This window comes from Taurulus bubalis (genome assembly GCF_910589615.1).
Source record: "Taurulus bubalis genome assembly, chromosome: 3".
Classification (NCBI taxonomy): Eukaryota; Metazoa; Chordata; class Actinopteri; order Perciformes; family Cottidae; genus Taurulus; species Taurulus bubalis.
Genome location: NC_136591.1, coordinates 13,345,247 through 13,367,093, shown reverse-complemented (window position 1 = coordinate 13,367,093; position 21,847 = coordinate 13,345,247). Strand labels below are relative to the sequence as shown.

At 42.0% G+C, this 21,847-nt stretch overlaps 1 protein-coding gene across 6 annotated transcripts in view; it reads right to left on the bottom strand.

Moving 5' to 3' along the window:
- The window catches only part of nrxn2b (neurexin 2b), a gene marked incomplete at both ends in the record, with an annotated part of 555,176 nt that overhangs the window by 494,420 nt on the left and 38,909 nt on the right, over nt 1-21,847 (bottom strand). The window contains one exon of one of the 6 annotated variants that reach the window (XM_079216103.1): nt 21,511-21,531. The exons of the other annotated variants lie outside the window; for them this stretch is intronic. Within the exon in view, the coding sequence (XP_079072229.1) occupies nt 21,511-21,531 (21 nt within the window). The remainder of the gene's footprint in view (nt 1-21,510; nt 21,532-21,847) is intronic. 6 annotated transcript variants of the gene reach the window in all.

Here is a 21,847-nt window from a genome sequence, read left to right as displayed (position 1 = left end):
GGAGTTTGGAAAATATTGCCTATGGACTAAGCATATTTGAAATCAAATTAAAATAATTTATTTGAATTAATCAAATATAAAATGTTTATTGGAATACATCAGAGTGAGACCCTGACATAGGAAGCAATATAACACAATAAAACCAAAGTATTGAAACTATAGCTGCACAACAGTGTAGCAACCAATAACCTCTTATCAGAGTCGCACCAGATTTAAAGTGCATCTCAATATGAATTATATTTTGTCATAATGCATCATGGATCCTGGAACTACGCCTCAAGTGAATTATATGTGTCAGCAAGAGCTGTATTTCTGTCACTGTGCATATCAACCAATTACTTCTCCATGTAGTGAGCTTGGGGCCACCAGGAGTTTGACATCTAGGACTAACAAAGAGAAGAAAAAACCCCAGAATGAATGGCTCAATGTACCAAAGTCTTGATCTGATAATAGGCCACTGAACTCTGCTGCTCCATGCATGAATCTCCCCAAACAATGTCCTTGATGGCAGAAGTATGAATACCAGTCCAGCATGAAAACACACGCATGCACACACGCACAGACGGACAGCTCTAGCTCCAGGATGAAGAGAGATGTATTTATGATTTTTCTAGCATCCATTATTTGCACAGGGGTAAAGAAGTGTCATGAAATATTCATTAAATGTCTGATGTCATTTTATGTAGAGCGAAAGGAGAGGAAGAGATGCAGGAGGAAAGACGGAAAAAAGCAAGTCGGGACCATAACAAAAAAAAACTGAACACGTAGAACGGGGGTAGAATGTGTCAGCACCTAGTTTTGAGTGATGCCTCTTTTTATTAAAAACACCAATGGGGTTTCCATATGGAGCTCTGGATGAATAAGCAAGGAGGCAGAGTTGTGATTTTGCGTATCCTGCCGTCTCCCTCTTCAACCTCAAACGCCTCTCATCTTCTTATGGCTTCCCCCTCACTCTGACGCCAACCACCTCCGCTGTTTACCGCACTAGGGGGTTGATGGCTGGTTGAAGGAGTAAACACCTACTAGAAGGAACATGAGGAACTGCAGATGACGCTCCTGTTTCTGGGCATCTACCAGGTACTTCCGCAAGTGACTGCTTTTGGTCATGTAGCTCTCACTGAAAATGGAGACAGATAATCACTTCTGATTGGCTAGTTCACAAAGCTGATTCACTTGTGAACTACTAGTCCTACACACTTACGTCCTACACTTATTTTTGTCCCCGATAATGATACATTGTGATCAACAAATCTAGTTAACATTAGCCGTTAGTAGCCAGTGTGCAGCACAGTTCTGCTTGGCTAAATAACAGAGCTGACTGCTGATAATAAAGGTTACATTATGATCTTCCGTGTCCATTCACTCAAATGGTCTCATAACATCTTTACTCATTTAGACCCTGGTGTCATGCATGCATCATAAATATGTATATCTAGGCAGGTCAGGGATATTAATATGTTCAGCATCCACATGTAAACACACCGACGTGAGTCTGATTCTTACATAGATCCCGGCTCATTTAATGAATATCCACCACCAGTGCACACCCACCTGACTACCACAAGACTATCAACTAATCAATAATAATGTAATCCCAAAGTCTGCAATGACTTGGCCAAAGGCAAGTAGCTTTATAAAGCAGGTTGTCCTGACATGCAGTGAAGTGGTATTTTGGATAGTCGGTCTGCAGAACTATATAGGTGCAATGCAGTTCAGACTGAAATATATTTGAATGTTTTCACGTGTGCTACTAATATATTAACTAACCGACTGTGTGCATAGCTAAGAGTGTTATTATCGGAGTCTCTGTCGATGCACAGAGAGCTTCTGTTCCTCCATAAAAGAATATATGCTTCAGTAGCTCGATACAGTCGGAGAAGAATACAATCGACTAGAATAGGTGTCATTGGAATATGCATGGTTGTGTTGTCCATGTGTCTGTGTAAAATGAAGACATAGGACAAAAAGTCAAGTGAGATAGAGAGTTGCCATAAAAGGGGAAGATTGGTAGGTACAAAGGCAACTGCAAGCACAAGATTACTCACCAAAGTGTATTCCATCCTCTCTTTGAACTGGAAAAACTGCTTTAAATGCTGTAAGCAAAAGCAAGCATCCAGACCCTGTAATAGCTTTGTTGTATGCAGCCACATCCCTGTGTGTGCTTCAACAAATCACATGCCAACTTATGTGGAATTACATATTTGCATGTTTGTGCTTATTTGGCCAGGAGAGCGGATGAGAGCATTCACACCGTAACGAAAATTACACGGGCAGAAATAAACCAAGAGCGAGCACCGTCTACCAGCCTCATAACATTTCCATAATGGCACCACCCTCTCCCACACACATACACCTGGCTGCTTCATAATTCAAAAGAGGGACTCTCTTTTTGAGGATTTGGCAGCTTAGGTCATATAAAAGCAGCTGCAGATTTAATGGGGGAGCTCTTTGGATGTCTAAAAGTCGGAACACAGTGTGAAACAGCTCCAATGCATGACCAAATGTACTCACTGACAAAGACAGTGAGGCTAATGACCCTATAAGCCTGGGCCCAAGCCTAACATTCTGCCAACAGGGGTTGTACACATGCTGCTCTCAAACAGACCAGTGAATGACTACAATAAGAATGAGGCGCTGGCAATGTATGCGTTCACCCGCAACAGTCCACAATAAGAGTCAAGGTGCTTCACTCACAAGCTGAGATTTCAAAAGGACCAAAACGTACCACAACTGCTGTAATGTAACACTTGCTCACGTCACATTTCTCATTAATATACTGCGGGTTCTAGAGACCGTCTCAGCTGAGAACTGAGCTGTTTACCTTCAGTTATTTTCCATGAGAGAAGAAGAGTTGAGTCACATCTATTAGACTTGCTTCATGAGAGGGATAAACAGTGCACCTGTTACTTTGGAGATTCAGCTCCTTCGATGTGCTAATCTGTGCTGCCTAAGGAAAGAAGTCTTGATAGGTGTTTTGCAGCTGTGGATATGAACTGTACAGTTCACTATGGAGAACACTAATGGCCACTAATAACACTGTGTCATTATCGATTTAAAGCTGAAAAAAAAAGAAAAAGGGGCAAATAGGACAGTACTGTTGGGGTCCCCAAATGGTGACAATAATTAAGCAGCTAAATAGCAATAACAGGAAATGCAATTCCGGGTGTCCTCCGTCTCCCATTAAAAATGCTGTCGCAATAAATAAAAGGTAAATTGGTCTCTTCAGGGTCTTTGGGATTGCTTGGTGGACTAATGGCTAGTGTGGCTGTCTGCTACCTTCCGATACAGTTGTGTAGAAATGCCAATTGATTTCTGTTAAAACTACATATCCTGCTAAGTAAACAGTGGCCTCCGAGGCTTTACCTTGACATAGCAAACATGATTTAGCGAATGCAACGGTACCATTACATAAAACAGATGAAAGGTTTGCTTTTCAGTGTGGCTTAAAATGACATGGCTTGAAAACGTCATAAATTGGAACTGTGGCTAGCGCAAGTCTGACACTGCCGAAGAATGTTATCATTATGATTTAAGCAAATTGCTGCCACCTCGCGTCAACAGTAATCAAGAGCAACCACCCGCCCTTATTGCCGCAAAGTCACTCTGGAAAAGTTGCAGGAGGAAATCTGGTCAAAGAGACCAGCGATATACTGTATGTGCACACTGTGTAGTGTATTGAAAAGGGGATCCAAATAACTGTTACACTGCCAAACAGCATGCTGGGTTCAGCTCGCTCCCCCATCCCTGCTTACAGTATATTAAAATACAGAATAGTAAACGGATACAGTACACTGAAGCAAACTCAAACTAGTATATAAGTAAGCATCAGCAATCTGACTGTCATGGCAGGTCGAGTGTTAAGTTATTTGGATGAGTGGTTCTCGAGAAACCTGCAAATAGCGATATCTCAGATCAAGCAATCGCGTGCGTTTTCAACGGGAACTTAACAACCATGTTTTTAAAAAGAACTGCTGAAAGAGATGTTAAGAGGAGCATGGACATTACAATACTGTTCCAGTCCTTACATTGCACATTGTTGAGGTGACCAAGTGTTGAGTGAAAAGGAAGGCCAGTGGTGTTCAATGGCAACAACACCATTACACAAAGAGTCCTTCCTGTACCCTTTAAAACTGGGATCGATGCTACAAGGGAACCAGGGTCAATGTGAATTTGGTGAAATGAAAGCAGAATGGTCCAGAGAAAGGATTTGTAGCCTCTACTTCCAATTTAATTAATAGAAGCAACAGCTACAAACCACAATAAACTTCTAATGCCAGTCTATGCATGACTGCATGAAAACCAGACCGCTCTGGGGGGGGGGAATAAAAAGTTCACAGGCAGGAGAACAGACAAATTTTAGTCTAAGCATAAAACCCCACCTGTCGCTTTGCTGTTTTTAACCCTCTTGTTGTTCCTTCCTTCCTTCCTCCCTTCCTGCTGCTGGAGCAAGACAGATTGCAATACGTATACAAAAAGTGCCCCTACTAAGACAGATTGCTTGTCCTGCTGCAATCAGACCTCTGTTCAAATATTGGTCCGTTCCCCTGAACTAGTGTGCAGAGGGTTTTTGAAGCATTGTGGATTTCGATCCAAAATCAAAGTTATTGTTTGCCGATACACAGTAGCACAAATCAGCAGGACAGGACTGGGGTTCTTTGTTTCTGCCAACTGAAAGAGACGTGAATGGCGACGACATATTTTCCAGATTTTGGTTTGAAGGTCTGGTTGGGGGAGCACGTTTCTAACCAACCATCAGTCCCAACATTTAAAAGGGGGACAAAAACTGTTATCATTCATTTCATACACCTGCCTGGCTGGTGGTAATGAAAACAGGCTGGCAAGATGAGGGCCCGAGAGGCGAGAGGCCCAGAGAGGGACATGTGTCTGTCTGTGGTTCATTGGTTGGACCAGCATCAGTCGGAGCTGTTGCTGTGCCCACTAAACTGTGGCAGGCAATGACACGAGTATGAGAGAATAAGGGACAGCGCAAAAGAGGAATGCCAAAATGGTTGGTGGGGGTGTAATTGGGTTGTGTACAGGTCTTTAAAATAATATGCACATTTTGTTAGCACGGTTAGGGGTGACTCCTGTATATGATGCAAATTGCAGAGCACTGATTGGTAGGGATGGGTATCGTTTGGGTTTTTTCCGATACCGGTGCTAAACCGATACTTTTAAAACGATAGCGGTGCCTAAACGGTGCCTGAACCGATACTTTTTTATTGCCAAGGCCATTTTTTTCTTCAAATTGAACAATATTATGAACTGTTTAAAGTATACTATAGATATAAATAAATAAGTACATACAAAACACTTACTTCAAACTACGGCTTCAAACCTTTTAACTTCAAACTATAAAAATATATATTTAAAAAAGAACAGACACAAGCATCAGGTGTTCTGATGGGACCGTGTGCAACAGAACTCAGACACTGTTGGATTTTACAAACTGCTGCTTTACTGGATTACACGTCATCATTCATATCAACTGGAGAGATTTGTTCCAGAAAGCCGAGGACGGACGTTCAAAAGCTCGTGCTCGTGTCTCCAGCGATCTCTGTGTGCGGGCACTGTGTGTGTGAGCGCTGGAAGCCCCGCCCCCTCGAGCCCCGCTCTGCATGCAGGCAGACAGACAGAGAGCAGAGCAGCGAGTGTGCTCTGATCCGCGCTATTTTAATAATCGTTTTTAATGTGCGGGCACCGCGCTACCTTTTTAGTATCTATATACCGTGCAACTTTACAGAGTAGTGTAAAATAAAAAAAGGATTTAAATTGGCTCAGACACCGGAAGGAAGCACCGAAAGCTGCGTTGCTTTTCGGTCCGGTAGGTACCGGACGTGTTGGAACCGGTGCCATATTGGCACCGGTTCTCGGTACCCAACCCTATCTATACCTAGCTAAGACTAATGCAATCTTAAACAATAGTCCTGCTGTTAAAATGTATTTTGTTATAGTGATGTTCCTATTATTTCATCACCTTCATATATATTAATGAAGTCAGGCAAAATAAGAGAAACTCATGTCTGTATTATGCAACAATAAATACCACAATCTTCATTAAGGGAGGATTTAAAGCAGAACAGTTGTATTGGACTGCATTACTTTCAGCAGGTTTACTAATTAACGTGAAACTGAGTGCATGTTACAGTGTCAATGTGACCCTGTCCTGATACACCATTTCTAATAATCATTCTCAATTTATATATGCTAATCTTTACGTGTCATTTGCAATAGGTAGGAGTCAGACACTGTGATTCCTTGGACCTTAATGTAACAGCCCGCTCTGCTGACCTCATTTGTGGATCCACATTCTGTTTAATGTGGTGCTGCCCTACAGAAACGGGGTCCAGCTCATAAAAATCTAAGGTTTACAGGGTGACTCGGATATTGAGCATAACGCAGCTCACTGCAGACATGATCTACCCCTCTGTTAAGAATGTGTGAGCAGAGTGCATAATAGACACTTGCTCAGTTATTATGCCGTATCATTATTGCGGTCAAATGACAGTGTGCCAGGTTCTTGTGTTGATACATTTATTCTGGTGCTGCTGTCCTGTAGATGACAAAGGCGTTTTCAGTGAAGGGGGCTAATACTGTTAGCTGACAGATCAGGGGGGCAGCCTGAGCAAGCCAAATAATAAAAACATCAGGAAATCAGTAATGCTATTACCTAATCAGAGTTCTTTTCATTATAGACTGAAAAAAAAAAAATCTACCTTGTTCTGTGCTTGCATAAACAGCTTATTATCTGGGTAGATAATTATTCACAGTGTGTGTGAATGTTGATTACAGCTTCCTCCTGTTGTGTGTAATAGGAGGGAGACATTCACTCATCAAATATAGATGAAATGAATGTTGATGCCTTCCATCATGGCACTTAATCATGGCCTTCAGTAAACGGTAAGGGCATGCTGGATGTCATATGGCGACTGTGACTGATTGGTAAACACTGGCTGGTTTGCCTGCTCGGTGTGGAGACGGTGAGAGACGATGACTGTGTTTGAGCAGAGCGACTCAAAGCCATTTAAACAGTAAGGTATGGTTTAAAAGTGTAATAAGACAGTGCTAAGCATCAGCATATGTAAAATGTAAATTGGAACATGGACAATAGTTTAAAGGAGGAAAAATACATACACTTTGGTCTTTACTCGTGCATAGTGCTGCTACGGGTAGCCAGGGTGGTGAAAAAGCTGACCACAGTGTACACAGTGCTGGCTGCAATGACACTCACGGGCCTACAATCCACTTACTTAGCAATATGTTCATCACACTGCCATAGATTTCCTCTCAAGCACGATGAGCTGGAGCCGGCTGTAAACAGGCACACACCCAGTTATAGCGCAAGTTTAGCATGCAGCAGGCAGCGACCCACAGAGTACAGACCAACACAAACCACAGACAGGAAAGGTGAGAAAAAAGAAAAGAAAACCTGTACCACCAGAGTGACTAACCTCTCAATCCACACTTGATCTTAGCTTGTCTTCAAAAGGGCAGGATTTGTGTCAGGCTAAGGACAGAAAGTTGAGTCAAGGGGGCCCATAAGGAGGGAGAGGGATGAGTTTAAGCCCTGAACCACAAGATAAGATCAAGTTCAGACCGAGGACAAATTGGCAAGTAGAAGGAAAAAGTAGAAATGAGGGGTATTTTAATCAGAATTAAACAGGCAAAGAAAACCTCCCTGTATCTGGGCTGATGGATCAAATCTGAGCGCCGACGTACAGTATGCAAAGCTGCTAAAAGCCGGAGGGTACCAGAGCTCCTCCATTGCCACATTGCTATCCTCCGATCTACTATCAAGGCAATAAAATCCAGGACCATAAAAAATAAATAAAACCAGAGTGTGATAATGTACAAATCAACTCATGGTTCTAGTCTTTTGAAAACATAAATGCATGGCTTGCTCCTGAGTAACCATTAACTTTTGCTCTTATTTGATGTTTTGAAAAAGTTCAGGAAGTAACACATACACAAAAAGCGGTATCAAGCAGCTATTTGCTATGCAGGAGAAACTAATGCTTGCTGAATGCAGTGTTGTTTATTTTAAAAAGCCATTACGTAAGGTAATGAATATGCGTAGACTCTTGGGGGCAGCGGCTCAGCGAGCTTAGTGTTTACTCTGCTTTAAAAGGGTGCTGCTTGCATTTGGGCTCATTATAAACTGCTCTATATTCAGGGTAAAAGTGGTTGATAGTAATTCAAGGATATTTGATGTATAGACTGAGTTAGGGCAGTGATTCACCAAGGATCCACAGCAGACTGCTGCATAGTCGTTTTATTTATTTCGGTTTAAAAGGACAGACCTACAGTCAGAGGAACAGCTTTCAGCAGGAACGGACCACATGTTTTATGGCATTGCATTTGATGCTTTGAAGGCCCGTTTTCTCACTTGTATTTGCCTCTTTGGGATCCTGTGTGATTATCATGCTTCAAAATATCTAGTGTGCCCAGCTTATTCTGCAATCAGAAGTTGGTAACAGAGACATAAATGCCTGTGGTGGTTGTGGGAGTAGCACTACAGCAGTAGAAAGGGCAAGTATCCTGTGAAAAGGTGAACAAAAGGAAGGAAGGTGGAGGTGTATGGGACAGGACCGAGGGCTTAACATGGCTGCCACGTCCACCACTCTGACAACTAATTTGCCCTAACATTTCAGCAAAAAGGTCAGACAACCCGCCGGCCAAGTTTATGAATAGTCTATAGGGGCTCTCTGTCTGACGGAGAGGAGAAACACGAACAAGGCAAGTAGAAGGTCTCTTCATTGACTTGGCTTAAAAAGAGGAGGGAGGCAGCTTTTGTCAGTGTCCAGATGGGAGCTGCTCTGTATCCTCTAAATCAGGAGTGGAGTTCTGTCTGACCTTATCTTATTCAACAGGGCCATTCACTTAAGGCGTTGATTTGTTCAGCTTGCACTCTCTAGTGCCTGCAAATTTAAAAAAAGGACCTTTGACAGTGGTAAAGAATTAAACAGTAAAACACATGCGGTACACGCAGAAAAGAATTCCTCGATTGTAATAAATTCTCCCTGCGTGCAGAAGCAAAACCCCGAGGCAGTTTATGGTTATGCCTTTGGTCCTCCAGGATGCAAGTAAATGTTCCTTACACACTGCTCTATTTTCATATTTTAAGGGAACTAAGGCAACAGCACGTTCAGAGGCTTCCTTCTCCTTGTTCTTGTGCGTCTGACTGCAGACGCAGCGCACTTCCAATTGACTCAGTATTGCAGCCAGTCGTACTATCCACCTACCTGAGAGCGAGGCATATGGACAGGACACGAAACAGGTAAGCACCGACTGGAACTTAGATGGGAAAACTATATATTTGTCACGGTTCAGCGCCACACGTTCTCTATTAGTTGTTTTCATCCTGTCTGCCTGTCTGTTTACTAACTGTCCTGTCATTTCAGATCCTGCTGCACGCCCCCTTCATCAGTCACTCCCTCCTCGTCAGCCCTCATTCCTTGCACCTGGCCCATCCCTGTCTCACCTGTAGCACATCCCCTCATTAGTCTTCACTACTTAGGTCCCCTCACTTGCCCCCTGCCAGATTGTCTTGTGTTTTTGAACCTAGCTCTCCCTGTGTGTTACCTGTAGTTACCTGTTCAGTAAAATAATTATATTCTTTATCTCTGTCTTCCGGAGTCGTGCTTTTGGGTCCTTGCGTAATCGGACCGTTACAATATTGACTTAGATGGGAAAACTATAAAAAAATGAGAGCCCGTTTCTCTGCCCATGTGAGATTACCCATCACGGAAAGCCTAGCTGAATTTAGAAACAAGTGTAAAGTATCACAGTGCACAATGTAATTCCTTTGAGACAGAGCACACACTCATGCACAAACAGGCTTACATTTACAGTGCAGCGTCTGCACATTGAGCGAAAAGATTAATGTTGCTAGTTTATGCTCTCACATGGAGCTACTCCGAGGGTCACAAGGCTCCAAAGTTGCTCTTCCTTAGCAGCCATTCAGACCACGGTCCACATGAAAACACCCAATTCCCAGGATGCTTTCTGTCCAGATGGGCCGAGCCAGCGGCACTTGTTCAATTAAAGGCATCAGGGGAGACCTAACCATTTCATTATCTGCAAGCTGGCCCCACATTGATCAGCCTGTCTGGGGCCACTCACAGCCTGTGTGACTGCTTAATCTGGGCCCTGCACATGCAGAGACACTGTCTTTCACCCACCCACACAGATTTTCAATCTATTACAGAGTGATGTGGATGTACTCTCCACAGGTGTAAGCACGTTTGTGTGTCTGTCTCAAGTCAGCAAAAGCAGACAGGCAGAGGCAGGAAGAGGTTCTGGGGGATTGGATCGGTTTCAAGTGTCAAGGCACGAAAACAAATGTCTGTCTCTCTTTTAGTTTCCTGGTGAAACCCGCAGTAGGAAAAATGCTATGATAGAGTTGCTATGATAGAGAAGTCCCAATCTGGAGTAAAGGTTTATTGGCCACCTGTGGCCCCAGGATTTGCCCACCACTTGCTTTCCACATGTTTTTGTAGGACTGATGACTCAAACAATCCTGGAAATTAAACTGCCTGACCTGCCGAAACAAGGAGTTGTGTTCGGAATCTCAAATAGAAACGATGCCACATACAGAGTTACAGTGGGTCCAAAGAACATAGCAGTGGATGTATTTGAATGAACATTTGGTGATCTAATTATCCAAAGCAATGTGGGGCATATTCTGCATGACCTAGTAGTTGGTGAGCTTGTGCACCCAATTCAGGGCTTGATCATTTGTGAGGCCATGTCTTACATGGAAAGCCAAAAGCTTGGGGCTGCCACATTTTAGCCGATGATGTATCACAACAAGTAGAGACATAATGTTAAGACTGCGGGTTATGTGTAAAATTCATAGCGACACCGCCCCGCAGCACAAACACACACACACAGGGCAAAATGGCCACATGGTGTGCATATAACTTTATAGACAACACTGGCTTAGTTGACAAAATGAAACCCTGGCCTAGCTGAACAGTCATTAACTGTGAAGTATCTAGGCCATGTCTCCTTCCACTCAAAAAGCCTGCTGGTTTGACGCCTCTGCTCTCCAGATTTCCCCCAACTCCTCATCTTCCTCACTCTATCCCTTCTCTCTTGTCTCCCATCCTTATGTATCCATTTCTTCCTCTCTTTTCTCTCCCTTCCTTTGCTCCTTGACCCTCATCTCCCTTTAGCCCTCGTCCTGCCTGTAATCCCATCATGTATAATTCCCCCCTCCAAATACTCACATGCTGAGAAGGCAAGAAGGCCCAAGCCAGCCCACTAAGTGAGCACTGAAGGCCTGTGGCATTAAAGTGTCTCCTCTCCGGCCCTCAGAGAATTGGCTAGGGCGACAGATAAATAAATAAGACCTATAAAGAGAGGCTTTATGGCAGCTGTTGCACACATTGATGGTGTTTCTGATAACAACTCATCATAGTGGTTAGGCCACATTGACAGCAGAGGGAAAGAAAAAAAAACAGGGAACCCTCATCGGCAGGGATGTTGCAAAAGGGACAGTTTGACAATGTATCTTTCTCATGATGTCAATTTTGTTTATCATAAACTAGAAACTGCACACAGGATGCAATAAAGAGCAATGTTTCATATAAGAACCCTGAGTTGAGCAAACCTAGCGTATAAATCCGGGGTGTGGCTGCTCCACAAAGCAAAGCAATGCTAGTTAAAGCCTGACATGAAAACACAGACTATGTTCACTAAGGAGAGTTAGAGCTGTGATGTTACCAGGCCAGGGCAGCAAATATTATTCAAACATTGGTGTAAACATCGTTTGTGAAAAGTTTTAATTAATGCCAAAAAAAAACAGTTTAAGCAGGACATTTTTTATTTAATCCGCGATGAATGAAGAAATGCCTTCTTGTAGAGTTTGCTGAAGGGTTGACTTGGTGATTTTGTCATCATGAGTTTGTATCCTGGATAGACTCATGTTTAATTGTGATATGTCTAGAGCAATAGCAGAAATTCACCATAATAATTATTTTGATGTGTGCTGCAACATAAAAGTAAACACATTTCAAACTGGAATGTAATTAAATGACTGTCTTGTCAAGGTGGTGGCTATTTACATTTCACGCCAACCAATAATGGTTTAATTTATTCAGAACAAGAAAGCACTCAATCAGTGTTTAGTTTTTAATTGTGTGGCTGTGTGAGGGACGTTATGGCTCCACCGGCTGCAAATATTTAAATTTATATATTTATAAAACAGCTTCAATAAAATGTTTCTGTTTGTCCTTAGTGTTTATTCCATTATTCTATCTATACTAAAGCAGTGGCTTCCCCGTCTTTGAGAACCGTGGTATGGCTGCTTGAAGTGTTCTACAGAACTGCTCAGTGCTAGTTGACTCCAGGGAAGTGAAGAAGAGTTCGGTTTTAATGTTTGTATATCCAGCAGCAAAAGTTAACTGTAGTAAATGGGCCATGCCCTGTAGTCCAAAGAGCCCTGAAGCCACACCCCCACTAGTTCTGAGAGCTGCTCGCTTGTTTATTCAACATTTGATATATACTATCCGAATTGTACCATCTTCGACACTGCACATCCTCGGGGTCCCTCGCAACACACCCGCCAGATGTGAACTAGTTCAGTTTTTTGTTATTACGCGGGAGACACACACAGTCAGCTAAATGGCATTTAAAGCAAACATTGTAAAAAGATTAAAGAGAAAGACTACTCTAAATCCAGTGTTTCACAATAACTACGTAGACTGTGGTGGCAAGCCAAACCTTTTTTGTCCCGCCACAATTTCATAATGAACGGAATTATTGTTCCACTCAACAGGTGGGCTGGCTTGGGTCGTAAAGGGAAAGTGGCTCGCGGCTCCGGCCGAGATGGCTTCTGCATCACTCAAACAGACATTTTGCTGCTTCCCAGGGCTTTGAAGTGAGTGCTCGCCAGGCCCTCTCTCCCTGCGCAAGGTGATGCCTATGCAACTGTTAATCAGGGAGGACTGTCCTCAGTGCGTGATCTGCAGCAATGTCGGCAATCCACCAGACTTGTCTTGAAACATGCAAGTGTGACTCATTGCAGTTTCAGAGACCAATGTGTTTATGATTCAATTATTTAATTAAATAATACAAGTAAAAGTCATGCATTCAAAATGTTACTTAAGTAAAAGTACAAAAAAATTGGTATCAAAATAAATATGCTTATAGAACTCATTATGCATTGAGTAATTGTTTTTAAAAGCAAATATTTAGCAATGATTAAGAACCGATTATTGATAAGAGGGGCTCCCACTTGTAACAAAATCCTAAAGATAACTCTTCCTTCCTGAAGACCACTGTAGTTCTCCAACACGCTTGGAAAGGGACTTGAGATGCTGAATCATGTGTAAAGTTACATCAAGTGAAAATATTTAGGTGAAGTACCTCAAAATTGTACCTGAGTAGTGTGAGTACATCTTAGTTTTGTTCCACACTTCCACCACAGCATGACCCCATGCCCCCCTTGGACGTTCCAAGGTCCCCCCACCATAGTCTCACAAAATCCTGAACTGATATTTACAGTATTGGAAAATTATTATCTTGCTGATAATGGTGATTTGTTTAATTACATGTAATGCTAACACTCTATGGTTGCTTTGTTTGTAAATTGTGACTAAAGAGCTTCAGCCACATATGTAGCTAAATCCAAGAATGTGGTGAACTTTAAAAGATCTGGTCCTAATCCAGCAAAGTCTGAAACCTATGCCTTTGCCAATTTGAGCTTGGAGCTGTTGCTGTAGCGCATAGTTAGCCTCAATTGTTGGCTTGGATCTAAGAACACTAAATCCTGGGCTTGTGTCAAATTGTCAACAAAACATAGTTATCCACAGGTGAGAAATAAAGAGTTTTTTCAGTCTCAAACTCCACGGCACACACAGTGGTATCAAAGAGCAAATGAATGAGGAAAATGTCCATCTGGATTCTTAACTCAAACATTGTGTCCGCTTCAGTCTTATTTCATGTTTTTTTACAAGATTTGACTGGAACATTTGTTATTTATATATGGTTACTTATATCCCTTTGCTCAAGCAAAACGGTTACAAATCCTGACATTTAATCAGTTTGCTTTTCAAACATTTTAATAATAATGTGTGCAACAACAATGAGAGTAGTAGCTTTGGTAAATGTGTGCATTTTTGGCCGATATGTTATATTACCCAAGATAAGTGTGGGATAAAACATGTTGAGACATCGCAGATCAGACTTTGAAGGTTACATGTTGAGGTTAAAGTTCTGTATCACTTAAATGTAGTGATGTGTTCCTATCTCCTGCTCAACCACCGGAAGGTCAAAGGTCAGAATCAGCTACAGTGCAGCAACACTTCAGCTGATAAGGATGCAGTGTCTTGCTGTAGGACATTTTGGCAACCAGCCTCAAGTGTTTATTTACAAAGGCTTGAACCTGGGTTGAAGACATTGTTTGACTGATAGGTGGGTACCCCTGACTCTTTAGACCCAAACTCTGTTGTATCAAGACCTGGACCTACAACCGAATGATAATTGAGAAGCTTTTCCAGCCTTTCCGGCACTCGTTTAGCGGTCCAGGAAACAAACCAATCAATTACATGTGTCGTAAATCACCTCACATGACTCTACTCAGCCAATCATATATGTGCATTTCGATTAGCATTGGGGCTTGAGTAAGATTCACACACAGAGGGGAGATGGGCAAGAGAGACCGAGTAGTCTGAGAAGCACTTAAGCCAGAGAAGTTATGTCACATGGTGTTCTCCAAAAAGAGGAAAGTGAACAGCGACACCAGAGCCTTTCACCAAGAATGGACTGACTCTTGTTTGTTTGTTCTTCCCACGGACGAGAGAAGAAAAGCGACAATATGAAGGGCCACTACGAGACAAAGCACAAATATTTGGAGCAAACATGGCCACGCTGCAGGATAGTTCAGTTCAATTCATTTTTCTAAAATCAAGTACTCGATTTGACGGGCATTCGTTTACTACATACAAAAGCCTCTTTAACATATATGGCTCAAAATTGTAGTTAGACACTATTGTGATGTTCCGGACCTTTGCATGAGGATATTCTCTCGAACTGGACCTCGTTGAATTATAACTGAATACCCCTGTTCTCGACTAATACAATTACTTTGGTTTGCTCTGACTTTCCACTGGGATAGCAGTTAAATGCATCCATCAAAAAGGCAGCAATCATAGTGACAGGTTCCCTGTAGGATACTTTCTTTTCCATTATTAGGAAAAACATATATGAACTGAAAAGGTAAAATTGTAACACATGTATCGTTAAAGATAACTGAATTAAACTTGAAAAGCAAAAGGCGGTGAGTCAAAATAACAAAACCAACAAAGAATCAAGGCAAAGCCAAGAAACATTATGCATTCTACCCGGCCTGAATCCCAAAAGAATATAATTTTACATCCGAGCAAAGGGAGGTCCTCAGTGGAAAAACAAGCTCACTCAAGTGTTACTATTTTCCCATTATGAGACTGAGGGAATGATGAGGAGAAAATAGCTCTATTTCCCATTTCCATTTTTGTATTGGTCACTTTCATTCATCTCACCTGCCTATTGATCTCAATTTTGCCAGACCATTTTTCTCCACACTGCCTCAGTGCCACCAGCCCTTCATAACAAAATTGGAGGCTTGCAAAATTAATGTTGGACCACAAATAAAGGCCAGAACCCAAACAAGACAGTCAAAACAAACAGTCAACTGTTGAATGAATCAGAGTAAGGAATCTGTTTTCTTTGGACTGAAAAAGAGACTAAGGCAGTGAGACTGAATGTGTACGGCAGTATGCTATTCAGAGGGGCCGGACCTAAGACAAATTTAAGTGTTATAAAACCAGCACAGCAGCATATTAGGGCTGGAGTCAACCAATCTTGGCTGACTGAAATTATACCTGTAAAATAACTGGGAAGTCAAATTTACAGAAAAGAAAACCACACATGCTAAAAATCTACGAGAAAGAAAAATGTGTCAGTAACTACTTCCCTCAACCTTTTGTCTTTGCAGCCAGACTTGCTGGGGGACGGGCAGGAGATGGACTTTTAATCGGCCTCTGCTCAAATGCAATCTCTCAAAGTGTCACCTGGCTCGCATGGACTCTTAGCTTTGCAGTCGGTGGCATTTCATGGCATAATTGTGTGGAGAAGTTGTGTGGAGAGGGGAGGGGGGGAAGTGAGTTTTGAATTGAGAAATGGACAAATCTGGTTAAAAAAAGTGACAGTCGGTGTCAGGTGGAAAATAGGAAAGTGTTAGCTTACACATATAACCCCAGAGACACACACACACACACACACACACACACACACACACACACACACACACACACACCATCAGAGAAAAGATGTCTGTTTGGCAAGATGTCTGACTGACATTGGAGACTCAGAATAGACAGACATTTTTGAGGTGCTCAAGCAATAATTACCCACCATCCCCATGTTAAACTAATAAGCTGTTCCCAATAGGGCTTAAAGTGCACTTTGACTCCTCTGCCAGCATAGCGCTGGTAGGTTAATCTACTTTGTGCATTAGTTGTTATGATCTCTTATAATAGTGTCATGAATGAAGAGCCCCCAGAATAACCAGGTCGAAGCTTCATTAAGGACTTACAATGACTGTAACACTTGAGTCTTAAAGTGTTGCCATGGACTATATTCTTAAAATGGGCTAATACATGTCTTTTAAGCTCATTACATTCACAGCTGTAAAAACAAGTTTAATCTAAATATCAGTGGTAAAAATACCAGTAAATAAACCTGGGACCACCTGTTATTTCCTTTGCATTCTCTTCTCCAGTCCACTCTATATATCCTTCAATAACCAAGTAAAACTGCAATTCACAGCTTCCTATAGTGAGACCTGGCCAATAATCCTTTTAGTCACAACCTATATGTTTATCTACCAGGAGAGGGAAGAAGGTGACCGAGATGAAGAGGACAGAACAAAAAGTAGGAGGATTGGCAGAAGTAAGGGAAGGAAGAGATGTCGAGAGAACAGATAGGTGGCAAGAAGACTAAACAAAATTGGAGATTGATGAGACAGAGGTAGTGCTAAAGACAGGTGTCGGGACAAGGGGAGAGGAAGAGGGAAATCATACAGTGATAGATGCAGAGGGAATCGGAAAGAGGAGGATTACTAAGATTGTATCCCTGACCGGGCATAAATTATTTGGTGAAGACAACCAAACGAGAGATGAGGCAATATAAACTTCAAATACCCCATAACCCCAGAGTCTACTGGGAAATGCTTAAAAGACTGTATATATGTGTTTCCTTTTTCAAAGCAACAAAGGCACCGAAGTGCACAACACATTTTAATTTTAGTACACAGGAGAAATGAGTACTTTGAAGAAATCCTTGAAAGCCCTCCCAAAGCTTATTGTATTACAATGTCATTTTAATGCAGTCAAAATGCTGAAGTCACAACTTGTGCATCCTAGGTAGAGGGGAAAAAGTATAACTATAGTGTTGATTTAAAAAGAGATATGAAAAATGTCATGCATGCTGAAAACTCTGTTGTTGCTCCGTCAGTTCAAAGCACATAAAGGCTGCTGCAACCCTTCAGCTCCTCCAAAGTGCTTCAATCCAAACCATGAGTCAAAAGAATCTAATTAACTTATGAGAAGAATTTGAAAAAGCTTTGAAAAACATGATTATAAATTCAACTAAAATATATAGTGTATGTACAAAAGTATCAGATAGCGGCTGAATTCGGGCATATGTAGCCATTGCAAAGTTGCACAGTGTTGTGCTAGCCTGCAAATGAAAAACTTGAGCAGAGCAGCTAAATCTGGCACACCTAATGCCCTTCTTCACGCACAAAGACAAACACTATACAAACCCCTGAGCTCCAGGCCATGCATTGTCCAATCCATTTCTCTCCCCATCATAGCAAACAGTATTGCCTGCTGTGGCCACGCATGTTGACACTAAAGCATCTGGAGTTGCTCACAAGTGGACGCCCACTCCATCCCTTTAGACTTTGTTATCACAAAGCAGAAAAATAGAAGGAGAGAAAGGAGTGCGAGCTGTGTGGGGTGAAATTAACGTCTTGTGAGAACAGGCATGGCTGGACTTTGGCTCCTCCAGGACCTGAGGATGCTTTATCACACTGCAACATCTGGCAGAGGCTGGGCAGGCAGAGGCAACATCAAGGCATCCTACTGTCCAAAGGCTCTTGAGCAATTTCAGAGCTGAAGAAAGACTCCATTGAATTCGGTTCCACCCTTTCCACTCCTTGGTCTTTTTTTCCCCTCCAATGAGTTTGCTGTGTGTGTGCGTGCAAGTTTGTTTGTTTGTCATTTCTTATTTGCAGCCTATTCCATTCTTTTCAAGTGCTTGCGAGTCAAAAGCTAGTTAGCAATCTTCCACAATCGATTGCTTTGTTTGAACACTGCAAATCTCTTATGCGTTCAATGAAAAAAGCACAGTTAAGCTCTATCGATCGGAAAGAGCGGACAAATCGCGTTGTTATGCAATTCCATTATATAAATAAATGCCTATTGTTCCCAATTGCTTTTGCAATTTATCATTTTTTTCAAGATCAAACCCAGGTGATCTGCCTTTTAGCCAATGGTATACAAAATAACAACATCAGTTGTAATTGAAGGATCATGTTCAAGCACCATTTGTTCCAGAAACAACAAAATATAGGTTAATACCATAATGACATCAGTACATTTAATAGTTGCTTCACTGGGGTTTCTCCTTCTGTTGCATTGATGCACAACATTCAAAGTTTTATGTCTATGATTATGTTTTATTTCTCCTGAGCAAATGAGAACAAAATCCATAATCTGGTTTGGATGATCCAAAGTAATCTCCTATTACTACAGGCCCCACACAAATCTATAATCCTGTATCTCTAGCCAACATCAAAAACTCAATTGTTTACGCTGGAGAAAATTTAAAAGAAATGTTATTGCCCTCCCCAAGGGTGAGATTAAGTTGGAGGTCTGAGCGTGGCTCAGAGAGAAAAGATCATTAGCCTTGATCAGATTGATTAAGATCAGCGTGGGCAGCTCGGAACATCCCTCACCGAAACAAAGGACCAGGTCACTATATCTATCAGCCGGTCTCAGAGGCCATACACACAGGCCAGGGTTAGATTTGATCTGTCACTATCCAATTGTATGTGTGCCGCTTTTCTCTCAGCCGTGTTCATGGTCATCGTCTGTCAGACAAGCAAAATTAGAAAAGGCCATTCTTCAGCATCTGAATGAACAGAATGCATTTTACCTCCGCAAGGTGTCGTTTCTTCAGGTTCTTATTTGTAACCCCTTCCTAACCAGTTCCAGCTCACATAGGCCAAAGTATCATCCATACCCACAGACTGTATATAAGACGTGAAGACTTAAAACTAGAGATTGAGACATAAACTCATGTTTACAATGTTTACAGAGGTAAATAATTAAGAGAGAAATGGAGTAATTTTCTCATAGACTTCTATACAATCAGACTTATTTTTGCAACCGGAGGATCGGCCCCTGTTGGTCAGTTTAGAGAATGCAAGTTTTAAGACACTTCTGCATTGGCTTGACTCGTTAGAACCGGAGGTTGCTACCTGTCCATTACAGTCTTTCTTTGTCAACCACTCTCAACACCATGACCACACCCTGGTGCTGTAAGGCGTTGCATTCTCCCAATACATCCGGGTGGTTAAAATGGCTACCACTAGGTCCATCCAGGTGACCTCTAAGCTTCCACTGCCTACAACGTTGGTGTCGTTTCTTTATTAGCCTCGACAGGGACACCACTGCACCAGGCACTGAGGTAGACCTGTGCTTACAGCATGACACTATACATCACTAATGCAGTCCTCCAGGGTGAGGACATGCTTGGCTATCAGTACACAGATGGTAATGCGCGGCTGGCTTGCCAGTAAAAACAGGTCAGTATTGCAGTCAGGTCATCAATCGGCCCACAGTGCAAGTGTGGGGACCACCAGCCTCGGTGCATCATCAATCTCAAACAACCTTTGAACACATGGTCACAGACACTTATTAGAGCAAATATGTTCACAGGGGGACCCAAAAAATAGAAGAGAGACCTATATGATAAATTACATGATTTAAAACAGTCCAAATTAATTGAGGTGTTAGAAGTATGGTTTTGAGTCAAAATAAACACAAGATTATATTATTATTATCATATGTAAGATTCTTAAAAAAAAAAAAAAGAAGAGCTATGGTGTTGCTGGTGAAAACACCTAGACCTCTGCACAAGGAGAGGTGTTCCCTTCTCAAATCACTTGATTAATAAGATGCTTAACTTACAACATATGTCTTTGTCCAGTGCCTGGGAGTATCTGCACCACCACATACTGAGTGACATTGACTTGACATACCCAAAACACAAAAAAACTGCTCACAATACTTCTTTCTTTGGGACACTACTTTGTACTATTACTCTGAACTATACTTTTGGACATGTGTCCCTTGAGTCAGTAAAAGTATCTCAGAGTAAAATGCCCTCCCTCCCCCCATTACTCATGCTCCACCTTCCTCTCCAAAAGGTATCTTGCTACTGATCTTGCTACATCAGTCTGGAGAAGAGGCTACATTGTCAGACAAAATAGTAGGGTTGCCACCATCTATTCCTGTTCCCTACCTTTCCCGACATTTTTGCCATCAAGGGCCTCATAATGCTGACATGGGGCCGACTGCAAGAGTCTCCCTCCCACACACACACTCACACACACAATACAGGTGACTTGCATCTCTAATGTACTGTAAGGAACAGACTGAGAAAATGTCAGCCTCTACAAGTGCACATATTCTGCATACCAAGCACACACCAGAACTAAAATAAAGTTCACTGGGTCGGATGATAACAATGACATGACACTATGACATATGCTTTATACTTCCAATGCGCCACAAGATAAACAACTCATGCCTGGTATAAAGATTGAGAAGCATTAAAGTTTTCAGCTTAAAGAAAACCCCGAGCAAAAGGGTGTTTGTCATCGTGATTTCCCCTGCTGGTTCAGGCCGAGAGGTAATCCATCACCCCAAACTGAGCAAGGGGGAAATGCACCTCCAAAACATGAATACACCAGACACCAGTTTACTACTCAACACGCATATTCATGGAAGCATTTTGTGTCGATCTGAGCATCTATTCTGACGGACTAACTTAAGCAGTGGGTGAACCTCTTCCTGAACAGTTCAACATGGAGAAAGGCAACAGGCTGCAGACAAGCCAAGGCTGACCCATCCCCAGGGTCTGCTCCATCCACCACTGGTTTAGTGCCTGGTATGCTTGTATCTATAGAGATAAACCGCAGTAAAGCAAAATAAGAAGACAAAGATAAAAGAAACAAGAAATAAAACAGAGATCATTTTGATTGTAACTCCGTCACTTTTGTCTTATTCGGAAACGGTAATTTAGGCCCCCTTGAAGTCACTTATAACCGCAGTCCAAACTGACAATGCCCCTCCCCAGAGGGAGGGCATACAGTATTATCAAGCCAGCATCAGCATCCATGACAGCATTAGGGGAAGCCATCACAGGGCCCGAGACGTAAAGCATCAGTCTTACCTTCAACAGCATACTCTTCAGCTTTAGGGAGGATCCAAGGGGGATGCATGAAAAAGAGAGAGAACAGACACAAAGAACATACTCATTAAATGGTACTTTTTCTTCAAATATATGTCTTCCTTTTTTTTTGTCTTCAAACAAAATCTTTACGAGATGAAATCTAAATAAAGAGTGCAAATGAGGCTTGAGATCTGGGAGATTTGAGAGCAAAACAAAATAATACATATATTTAAAAAAAGGTCTGCTCCCTTGAATATCTAATCTGATGTCTTTTTTTGTTGACTTTCTTGAAATCCTGCAAATGGCCCGGTAATATTATTTGTGTCATAAAAAGTCC